This window comes from Paracoccidioides lutzii, assembly GCF_000150705.2.
Source record: "Paracoccidioides lutzii Pb01 unplaced genomic scaffold supercont2.34, whole genome shotgun sequence".
Taxonomy (NCBI): domain Eukaryota; kingdom Fungi; phylum Ascomycota; class Eurotiomycetes; order Onygenales; family Ajellomycetaceae; genus Paracoccidioides; species Paracoccidioides lutzii.
Genome location: NW_015440980.1, coordinates 75,545 through 86,810, shown reverse-complemented (window position 1 = coordinate 86,810; position 11,266 = coordinate 75,545). Strand labels below are relative to the sequence as shown.

Sequence of the window (11,266 nt, the reverse complement as noted above, 5' to 3'; positions counted from 1 at the left end):
AATAACTAGTGATACTGCCTATTGTTAATGATTGATTGTTTCCATCTCTTTATTTATTCTCGAAGAGACTTTTTGGCTTCATCGTAGACTGTGAATTGACCCTGTCATGAAATATCCCGGAGTATGGCAACATCCCAAAGCGATGTTGGTCAGAAATTAGAGAGTGAACTCTCAAATTCTCCAATTTGCGTAAAAATAATCGAAGTTTGTTGAAAATGAAGATAAAAAGTGTGACAAGGAGTTCATTGCCAATATACAAAATTCGTAATGCGCACAAAGCAGGTTCTATTGTTTCTAACCCAGTTAAATCTATGGTCAACTATTCAAGATATCGATATCACTAAATGCTGTAAACATAAACACTGTTTGTCCCTCACCGTCCCACGACTTTCTCATCGTTATCTCACGACATATCGACCGGAGCGATAATGTCATTGAAAAATGCACGGAAATGTTTCTGCTCTCCAACCCTGGAAATTTCCTCAACCTCTGCCGGAGTCAATTTGAACTGCAACGCCCGCCTATAATCCGCCAATCGAGACTTTTTATGACTTGTCGAGATAGCTACCGCGCCCCGATCGATGGACCACCGCAGCAACACCTCCGCCTCTCGAACGGCATACTTCTTCGCCAGCGCAGCCAGGATTTCGTCGAGCGGACCTCCATTGGCCCTCGTTATTGGAGTTAGCAGGGCGTACGCAGCGGTTCTGATCCCCTTCTCCTCGTGGAAAGGTACCAAGACGCCATGCTGTAGATATGGGTGATACTCGATCTGGTTGATGGCGGGTGTGACTTTGGCATTCTTCAGCACTGCCTCGAGTTCGTATTGGCGGAAGTTGGAGACGCCGATGGATCGCGCCTTGCCTGCCTCTCTCAGCTTTTCCATCTGAATCCATGCATCTTGAAGATGTTTATCGGATTTCGCGTAGAATGGTTTGTGGATAAGGTATCTGGAGTAAAGAGATCCCAAAACGGTTAATCATTTTCATACTCTATGTACTGTGATTCGACACACCCTTTTCTTGACCCCGATTTTTTAGGTAGCTATTATTTTGGTTATTATTTAAAAACCACGGGTCTGCGAGGCACGTACAGATCGACATAGTCAAGCTGGAGATTTTTCAAACTCGTGTCAATGGCTTTGGGGATGTCGGCGATGTTGTTGCTAACTTTTGTTGTGACGAAGAGCTTCTCTCGCGCAATCCCGCTCTCTTTAATAGCGAGCCCAATCTCCCTCTCGGTTCCATACTCCTCTGCGCCGTCGATGTGAGTATACCCCAAGCTAATTGCATCCTTTATCGTTTGGACCAGCGCCCAGTCGATGTCCGTGTCATTTTCTTTCTTGTACCATGCAGTTCCTGTCCCGTAGCCGAGCTGTTAAGCACACGGAATTAGGAACTCAGTTCGGCTTCCTCGACATTTTGAGAATCCAGGGAGTCACTGACCACTGGAATGGAGTTGCCATCATTGAGCTTGATTTCTGGCAAAGCAATCATCTTGAAACTATATACTTTGAATTGGTTGAATTCAAAGATTTAGAAAGAATCTGGTCTTCTGCAGTCCCCGAAAATTTACACATGGGGATCAGTTTGACGGGGGATATTCAGTAAAGCCGGATAAGATGACGGCAGATGGACCCATAGTTAACTAATTAGTTATCTCGTCAGTGGGGTGCACATTGTGGTTTCGTGGGTGTTTTGAGACCCCAGGGCTACGAGTCATGCCGTTAGGTAACACTATGCACTCAAAAATCGGCAACGATATTTAACTCATTGGGCGCAGCCACATCCAAAAGCCAACTTCAACAACCAATGTCGCCAGGGGACAGAAACTCATTCCGCAATGTATGTATGCATGACTGGCATCAACTTTGCATCAGTGACGATGGTTTTGTAACTCTCGGGAAACTGTTAATATTATTAAAACACAGATCAATCGTGGGGCGGATCCCCGCTCTTGAACCGTGGTGCCATTACCTACTCTTCCAAGGCTCATTCATCATTCTTGTTGAAGAACGCAATAGAAGATGTCGATATCCACCTGTCTCCTGATTCGTGATTCGTTGGACAAAAGAGGTACAGAGCTTCCAAATGCGTTCCATCGGGAACAAATCTGTGGTCTCGATCGTTTTGTTCGAGCCTGGTCTCATTCCATAAGTAGGAAACCCTTGAATCAATGAGGAGGTGCAGGCTGGAAGGTCAATGAAAGAGGGGGGAGGAGTAGGATATTTAAATTACGCCGACCCGTAGAATTGTTTCAGATCATATCCAGGAGAGTTCCACCTTTTTTCACACCGTCAGATTGATAAGGTCTAATTACATTGATTGGAGGATAGATCGAAATCCATCGAATTATCTTTCATTCCTGGTATCATTTAACAAACTTTGGTGGTTGTCCATTCAACTAACGTGCGTAAGTGATCGTTGGTAACTAACTCACCAATGATCCAGCTCTGATTCTATGTTACAGTAAACCCTCGCTATAGCAATTTTAATCTTGGAAGCCTGTTCAATTTGTTATGTAGAGGAATTCGTGTATAGAGGTTGAGCGTTCAAGGACGCCCGAATATCCTGCTGCTGCTGATTTGCAAGCTTCCGTGCTCCTAACCTGTATCATAGTAATTAAGCTGTTGAATTAGACTCTGATCTCCCTGATCCTCATACAAGTGATGTCTTTTTTACCAAATCTGAAGCCTCTGAAGCTGTAATTGTGGGACGTCTGAAGTGGGTTGTATTGGTTAGCCTATCTCAGAAGAGATGCTATATACTACTACTGTGCGGTGCGCTAGTCCATAATAGAAAGCCTAGGCTCCAACAGTAATCTGTAAAAGGGTTTCTGTATTCATATCCTCATCTTCATCACTCCCGTCATCAGAGTCTAATTGTGCAATAGTATACTGTTGGTAGCGCTACTGCTTCGAGGAACAGTGGGGCTGTCTGGTCAAGATGATCATAACATGAAGAAAGGATCTCGGAGACGGAGGACAGAGTGGTCTTTTGATTTTATAGCTTCTCAAATCAATGTCTTAAAGCCTTAAATTGCTGAGGGTTATATTTTGCAATTAATGAGCGCGTAGAGCTATTTTCTGATTGACCGAAATCGCGGTTCTGCGAGGCCTTTTGAGTCGGTATAACGAATTATATAGAAAATCTATTGAATAGTTAATGGCTTTCACTTACAGAGGTTTAACGAATTTTTCGATGTTAGTTATGGAAGAATTCGTTATAGCGAGGGTTTACTGTTAGTTAACGATCATCTTAACTATTAATTAGTTGCGAAGTCAAACTACTAGTTAGTTAGGTAGCTAACTAGTTAACTGGTTAGCCAGAATTATGTCATCGCATGCTAATTCTCCGTTGGGTCTCATCGGCATTTTTTTGTCTAATCAATCCTGGCAATCCTAACAGTTTTCTGTGGCAATGTCAATATATTTCATTTCTTTCCCCCCCCTGGCCCGTCCTTCATTCAGGACCTATGCATTAGGTTTCCGTTTTATTAGTTAGCTGCACTCTCCTCGTCGTACAGTTCAGGTTCATTCATGCTGTTGCGCCATATCCGCCTATTACATATTCCTCGGTTCCGCCTTGCTCAGATGGCCGCTCGCCTTTCCAGCTCACATACAGGAGACGGAAACGGAAGATCCGGGAATTGGGTCGGGAATGGGCATACCGCAGGTGTGTCATTAGATGATATCCCAAAATCCAGTAACTTCACCTCAAAGCTGCCTCCGGATCCCGCCTTTGAAACCCCGGAATCTTCCCATAATGCCCCACGCGAGGCCTTGGGACCCCGCCTTGTTAAAGGAGCTTTATTCACCTATGTCCGCCCCGAAACAACAGATCAACCAGAGCTTCTAAGTGTTAGTCCGCGGGCGCTAAGGGATCTAGGTCTCAAGGAAGGCGAGGAGAAGTCTGCACAGTTCCGCGACATTGTATCGGGTAATAAAATATTTTGGACTCTGGAGAATGGCGGGATATATCCGTGGGCACAGTGTTACGGGGGTGAGAGAGCTCCTTTCCTTTATACCAACCGAGAATGAGCTATTGTTCAAATCGTTGTAATCGCTTGCGTGCTAACACCCTTTGAGGCTGGCAATTGTATGCATGAAACACCTTTGGATGTCTACCTTTGGTAATTAATATTGACAGCATGTTAAAAACAGTGGTTCATGGGCCGGACAGTTGGGAGACGGGGTACGTTTAGTTACATCTTATATTTGTTATCTATCTATTGGCAATGAGCCATTATGAGTTTAACAGCCTGTCTAGCGCGCAATCAGCCTCTTCGAATCTACGAATCCGGTAACTAAAATTCGATATGAGGTTCAGATAAAAGGGGCTGGCAGAACTCCTTATTCTCGATTCGCAGATGGGAAAGCGGTCCTCCGTTCGAGCATCAGGGAGTATATTGTTTCAGAAGGTGGATATTCCCATTCCATAGAATACATCTGATTTGACTCCTTTTCTAACCCTGCTCCTAGCTTTGAATGCGTTGGGCATCCCCACAACCCGTGCTCTTTCACTTGTACTTTTACCCAATTCTAAAGTGATAAGAGAACGGCTAGAACCTGGTGCGATTGTGACACGTTTTGCAGAATCTTGGATAAGGATCGGAACATTCGACCTTCTTCGGTCTCGTGGAGATCGAAACCTCACCAGGAAGCTTGCAACCTATGTCGCTGAAGATGTTCTTCCTGGTTGGGAATCACTCCCAGCGGCTTTGTCTCTACCAGCGGCACATGGTCAAGATCCACCATCCGTCGACACTCCTCTGAGGGGAGTACCAAAAGACGCAATCCAAGGAGGGGAGGGTGTTGAGGAGAACCGCTTTACTCGCCTCTATCGAGAAATAGTACGACGTAATGCAAAGACCGTTGCCGCATGGCAGGCCTATGGTTTTATGAATGGTGTCTTAAACACGGACAATACCTCTATTATCGGGCTCTCTCTCGACTACGGACCATTCGCTTTTATGGATAACTTTGACCCCCAGTATACCCCGAATCATGACGACCATCTCCTTCGATATTCATATAAGAACCAACCCAGTGTGATTTGGTGGAACCTGGTGCGACTTGGGGAGTCCCTGGGTGAGCTAATGGGTGCTGGAGACCAGGTGGATGACGAGGTTTTCGTTACGAAGGGAGTTACGGAGGAATTTGGCAAGACCCTTGTGCAAAGAGCAGAGAAGCTCATAGGCAACATTTGCGAAGAATATAAAACCGTATTCATGAACGAATACAAACGACTCATGTCAGCACGTTTGGGGTTGAAAACTCGCAAAGAATCCGATTTTGAGGAGTTATTTTCGGAACTGCTTGATACCCTCGAGGCTCTCGAGCTTGATTTCAACCACTTTTTCAGACATTTGTCTGGTATTTCTCTTGCTGATATCGAAACTGATGAGCAGAGAAAGGCTATCGCCAGTATCTTTTTCCATAAAGAAGGTGTTGGCGGTTTAGGGAATACTGAAGAGTCGGCCAGGGAGCGTATTTCTAAATGGCTTTCTTCGTGGAGGGAACGTATCGCTGAAGATTGGGCTGCTGTAACGGATGAAAAGAGGCAGAAGGCCATGAAGGCTGCTAACCCAAAGGTGAGTATTATTCATCATTTTCACCATCTAAGATGGACGCATGCAGTGTTGTGCGATTTGATAGAAGTTACTAATATCGATATATAGTTCCTCCCACGTTCCTGGGTTCTTGATGAGGTGATTCAGCGTGTCGAGAACAAGGGTGATCGAAAAATTCTCGACCGCATCATACATATGGCCCTTAATCCGTTCCAGGATGGGTGGGACTTGAATAAGGATGAGGAAGAGCGATTCTGCGGAGATGTCCCACGGTACCAGCGAGCGACAATGTGTAGTTGCAGTTCATAAATATTCTATGAAAAAGAAGTTGACTTCGTGGAAGTTTAATTGCGATATATACCCCTTTCCTCTTGTAATAAGCTTATATATTTCGCCTACTACTTTTTTTCTCTTTTGGCACTGTAATGATCTGGATTAAATCTGATGCCATTTCGTTTCTGTTTTTGGTCACTTTACATCATTTTGTTATTACAGACATTTAAACGCACCACGGTTTTCACAACAGTATTGAAAGTTGAATGTACAACTTGCGCAATCGTCAGGTTTAAAGGCTTTAATCTTCACTTCATCATTCACTATGGCAATCCAAGAAGCAAGGGAGCTTTTATAAGGAGAGCTCCAGTCAGTACTAACTCCCTCGAAGAGCTTTGCTCCGACATCTTCAAAACAAAATCTGCCGTACATCGAAAACCCATATACTAACTCCTCCAGCACACGAAAAGGAAAAGGACCTGAAAACTGATCCCTCATTTGCGCAGTCTCTCCTTGAACAGTCAGCAATCACAAAACCATGGAAGACAATAACGATATGCTCACCCGAGCATTACAAGAGAGCCTCCGGTTACACGAAAAACACCAGCAAAGCCTGCAAAATGCCATGGTATCCCCACCTGCGGGCTGAAGAAAGAATCCTTCGTGAGTCTGCCGCTGCAGCTGCGGCGGCGCAATGTACCAGGCACAATGAGGAGGATTAGCTGATTCGGCTGATCATCGAGAGAAGCGTTGCGGAGGAGATGCAGGCCAGGAATCGATGGAGACAGGCGTAGCTAGAAGAAATGGCGAGGCTGGATCGGCTTTTTGGATCAGGATTGAGGTTTGAGTTAGTGGGAAGAAGTAGAGAGGGCAACCGAGACGGCAGTGGTGAGAGTTGTGGTGAAAGCAATGAGGAGACAAGCGATGAGAGCACCGGAGAGAGCAGCAGTGGGAATGGAGAAGGGACTCGATCTATTATCTTCCAAACAACCAATCATGAACGTACTCTACAAGACAGAGGCCGAAAACATGCGAAACCTGACGAGGAAGAACGTGTATAGGCTGGTCATATGCCAATAAGACTGCCTCCACTCTAATTATCCGCGACGCTCAGCGGACACTGTGAGCCGTCGAGGTCCCTGGGAATGTGGATCCATGAGCAACGTACGTGCAAATTTCCATACATTTATTTTACACCTCCCAATTCTGTCCCGGACACCTTTAGCTAACAAAACTGAATCAGAGAACCAGAAACTCCCGGAACTGTGAGAATCGAGTCGAACCACAGCGTCAAAACCTGTCTATGTCGCAGGGACCCCGAGGATTCATGGCATTGAGAGGAATGTCAGCCGCATCAGCCATCAACCGGCACAACACTTCATCGACAGCATATCGAACAAATACTTCAAACAGCATCCTTAGCAAGTCCTGATCAGAATACTCGAGTTGGCCATCGCCCTACAACTGTGGGCAGAACTAACATTACCCTTAGCAGAACCATTCATTATGCCCCACTCCTCTATAACCACCTACTTCCTCGATGGGTTCCCCTCCTGAAGCCGACACGACGCCTATTCAACAGGCTCCTACACTGCAGCCGGCGAAGAACTCAGCGATGCAGAGCTACAAGCCGCCATAAACGAGTTTGCAGGCGGGAAATATCGTAATAAGGAGGAAGAAGCTATACAGCGCAAACAGGGGATCCCAACGTATGAAGAGGCGTGCAGGATGGAGATTTATCAGGCGCCTATGGGGAGGAGGTAGGTGTTTCAGGGGCTTAGTGCTGGGACGTTCGAAGGGGGTGGGGAAGGGGGTGAAGAAGTTGGAGAGGTAAGGTGAGGGGTTGTTGGGGATATGGATTTGGGGGAGACGATGAAAGTAGCTAATAGACATCTGGGTAGGGTAAATGGGAATAGGGATGGTTTGGGGGGGGATGAACGTGCGGAGTTTGTATAAGTGTATGTAGTTGTGAAGATGACCCCGAATTTCGATGTTTGAACATTGCAACTAAAGCCAAGCTGTCTCTTCTCCTGCCTCTGCTATTGTTGGAATTTTTGAAGCAAGGCTTGACCCAAGATGTTCTTATATTTTGGCTGAACTAAATGAACGATACTCTTCTGTCCCTTTAATATATTCTAGCCCGCTGCCCTCTATCATATTTAGGGATATATATGCTGAATTTATCTCACACATCAATCCCAACTTGACGTGAACTCGTGTATGTATAGTAACTGTGAACTTCAGAGACATTCGGCGACGATGCCGTCTTGATTGCTTCATGAACAGTGCAGTACATATCTCCGCTGGCAATCAAGATATGAGATAATTGATAACGGTTTTCATTCCCTTTCTTCTCCTCACCTTTGGAAGAGATAAACAGAATCAGAGTCAAGAAGAGCGACAGGAAACACTAAGGAGAGAAAAGTAGATCACTGACTCAAAAGGAAGCTAAGTACTTCTCTCTCAGATGCTATGAGAGTGGACGATTGACACGAGCGCGGTATAAGGGAAGTGAGATGAAATACTATGAGGGAGAGCAAAGGCCACTCAGAATGGTCTTGATAAAAGAGCTAAATGATTTCCCTTTCGTATAACTGTATGACATATGTAAATCATTTCTGGTGATCTTCGTCCGAAATCCGTTGAAGCAGATAAAAGAGAGTAAGAACTTCTAAATGAGAGGGAAAATAAAAAAAAAAAAAAAAGCACTCTCCAATGTAGAGAGTTAATAATAGATAAGGCCTTGTACCTGTAGTTATATCGGTAAAAAGGTTTCCTCTGTGAGGATTAAAGAAAACACATATTAGTTATTAAATTGAAAGGGGTAAAAGATAGAAGAAACACAGATGGTTAATCAATCAGGATAAAGATGAGGTTTAATAATACACGGCAATAAAAGTCCAATGAATTTTTTTTTAAAAAAAAAAAAAAAAAAAAAGCCAAGATGCAACCCTTAAAGAAACAAAAGAATTTTTTCAGGGGAAAAAAAAAGAAAAAAGAAAAAAGAAAAAAAATGGCATAAAAATATAATAGAAATGCCAATTTTGGGCCCCTTTTCTTAGTCTGCGTGCCTGTGTGTATGCATGCATCCATGTATGTGTTTGCTTTGCATTTCCTCGCCTTCTCTCAATCTTGATATGTTCATCCCACATATTAACTTTCTGCACTGTCATCCCTCTTACCACCATTTCCATCTTGTTTCCCTACCAATACTTTCCTTGAATTCATTTTGGTGTGCCCAATCCAGGCCATGAAGGGTGGTTTTCTGTGTTTGTGTGCGTTTTGTATACGTGTAGAAGAAAAAAGTTTCGTTTGTGTGAAGTTGTAGTAGCAAGTAGAAGTAATAGGTAGCATAAACAAAAGGGAAAGGGAGGCATATCTCATGATTTGACAAAAAGAAAAAGGGGAAATAAAATGTTCTGAGTTTAGAGTCATGACCAAGCCATTATTCCGCCAACCAAACTGAGCGTGAATTTCTTTCAATGCCCCGTGCTGGCTGGAAGGAAAGAAAAACACACACTAAAAACTCCTCGTTCTTTTCTCACGACGCTCCCACCCAACTTTTTTTCAGATGCTTAGTTGGGGCAGGCTGCCTGGACGTGGCCGGGCTGCTTGCATTTGTAGCAAACACGCTCGCCCTTGACTTCGGTGGGGCAGTCTCGGGAGACGTGACCAACTTCGCCGCCTTTAAACACGAACGAAAACAAATCAAAAGGATTAGATATAATGCTTAAATGGAAGGGGGAAAGAGAGATATATAGGTAGTGAGGGGAGAGGGGAGGAGAAAATTGAGGGACATCAAACATACAGTTGTAGCACTTTTGCCCCTGAGTGCAGTCGCGAGCCATGTGGCCGAAACCACCACAAGAGTAGCAAGTTTGTTGACGGTTGCCACCATAGCCACCTCCGTAGCCACCAGCACCACTGCCATATCCACCGGAGCTGTATCCCTGGGAGCAGTTACGGGCGATGTGTCCAACCTGACCACACTTATAGCATTCCTGGCTACTAGCTCCTCCTCCACCTGAGTAACCTCCGCTGGGGGTGTAGCTGTCTCCGGAACCGGCAGAAGTGCAGTCACGGGAGATGTGTCCGCCCTGACCGCATCGGTAACAGGTCTTCTCTTTGGGTGCAGCAGTACATTCACGGCCTAGAATTGGGGGATTGAGGTTAGATGGAAAGTTCAAGAGATCGTCGGTTGGACGATTGTGGTTTTAAGTTTTACTTACTGACGTGTCCCTGTCCTGAAAAACGCAAGAATAACGGCATTAGAATATCAAGATTTCTGGAGCCGGGGATTTAGGCAACTTACCACCACAGTTGTAACTAAACGGAAGTTAGATATGCAAATGAGATGGGATAGGAGAAGGTAATTAATGAGCACGACTTACCAGGTAGGAGTTCCTTTCTTGGGGCAGTCGCGAGCCTAATGAGGGGATAAAAAACACAAATCAATGCCATCCACGAATCCACAGGGCGCAAAACATATTAACCTGATGAGAGGCATCGCCACCTGGAACGGAAATCTTGTTAGCAAATCTGAATCCATGTGGTTTGTTTTAAAAGCGGGACTGAGAATGGTTTATGGAAAATGGACTGTTAAGCAATCGTAGAGCACAAAGGGGTTATTTCGAGATTTAAACAATTCACAAGGGTCGAGAATGTGGACAGTTATTCGCGGTTTTGCGCGACAAATTATAAAAATTCCGATCCGGAGAAACAGTACGGAGGAAACAGCAATTCAACCAACGCCCGCAGCACCGTTAAAGGATATCTCCAGAACAAAAGCAAAGTAAAAATGGAGAGGAGGGGATACAAAGGGGCGGGTGGGGAAAGAGAGAGATACAGTGCGAGCATATGAAAAAGCCTGTCCGGCTAACAAAACTTACAGTTGAAGCATCCACGGCCACCTGACTGGTAATCCATCTTGGCGGCTGGGAAAAAAAAAAAGGATACTTCTTTTTGGGGGATAAGGACTGAAAGGGAGGAATTGATGATTGAAGGGACCAGAGTGATGATCTTTTGTAGATCGTATTTAAATCCAATCGGTTCGAAGAGAGCAAGAGGGTTTTAAATACGTCGTTTTCGTTGTGTTCCTGAGAAAGAAAAAGTAAAAATAGCGGCTAAGTCAGCAGAGAGACTTTTCGAAAGGAGGTAAAAATCAAAAAAAAAAAAAAAAAAAAAAAAAAAACCGAAAACTGAAAATTAATAAGATCTGGAAATGCGAGAAAAGTGAAAATGTCAAAAATTGCAGCACAGTGCGATGCGGGGAAGCTTTGTAAGGCGGTGGTGGCTCGAAGCGAGTGGCCAATGTGATGCCACCACAGCTAATTAAAGGAACAGAGCAAGGCAGGGTCGGAATACGTACGACAACAATCGCAGAGCGGATGGATGGTGCGGAGAGAGAAAGAGTGCGAGTATA

At 44.7% G+C, this 11,266-nt stretch overlaps 4 protein-coding genes across 4 annotated transcripts; 2 read left to right on the top strand and 2 right to left on the bottom strand.

Moving 5' to 3' along the window:
* Positions 1-403: 403 nt before the first annotated feature.
* PAAG_08427 (aldose reductase) lies at positions 404-1,496 on the bottom strand (the record flags this gene model as incomplete). Its single annotated transcript, XM_002789603.1, has 3 exons — positions 404-950; positions 1,094-1,374; positions 1,446-1,496. The coding sequence occupies 3 exons, from the start codon at positions 1,494-1,496 to the stop codon at positions 404-406; spliced, it is 879 nt and encodes a 292-aa protein (XP_002789649.1).
* A 2,096-nt stretch (positions 1,497-3,592) lies between these two features.
* On the top strand, positions 3,593-6,566 carry PAAG_08426 (hypothetical protein; the record flags this gene model as incomplete). The annotated part of the gene is made up of 7 exons (XM_015846507.1): positions 3,593-4,001; positions 4,088-4,097; positions 4,163-4,193; positions 4,269-4,419; positions 4,481-5,592; positions 5,680-5,863; positions 6,304-6,566. The coding sequence occupies 7 exons, from the start codon at positions 3,593-3,595 to the stop codon at positions 6,564-6,566; spliced, it is 2,160 nt and encodes a 719-aa protein (XP_015701171.1).
* An 81-nt stretch (positions 6,567-6,647) lies between these two features.
* On the top strand, positions 6,648-7,608 carry PAAG_08425 (hypothetical protein; the record flags this gene model as incomplete). Its single annotated transcript, XM_015846506.1, has 4 exons — positions 6,648-6,897; positions 6,959-7,008; positions 7,088-7,269; positions 7,404-7,608. The coding sequence occupies 4 exons, from the start codon at positions 6,648-6,650 to the stop codon at positions 7,606-7,608; spliced, it is 687 nt and encodes a 228-aa protein (XP_015701170.1).
* Positions 7,609-9,419: 1,811 nt separating this feature from the next.
* On the bottom strand, positions 9,420-10,770 carry PAAG_08424 (DNA-binding protein HEXBP; the record flags this gene model as incomplete). The annotated part of the gene is made up of 7 exons (XM_002789600.2): positions 9,420-9,529; positions 9,653-9,994; positions 10,074-10,088; positions 10,157-10,170; positions 10,236-10,270; positions 10,338-10,357; positions 10,734-10,770. The coding sequence occupies 7 exons, from the start codon at positions 10,768-10,770 to the stop codon at positions 9,420-9,422; spliced, it is 573 nt and encodes a 190-aa protein (XP_002789646.1).
* Between the last annotated feature and the right edge of the window lie 496 nt (positions 10,771-11,266).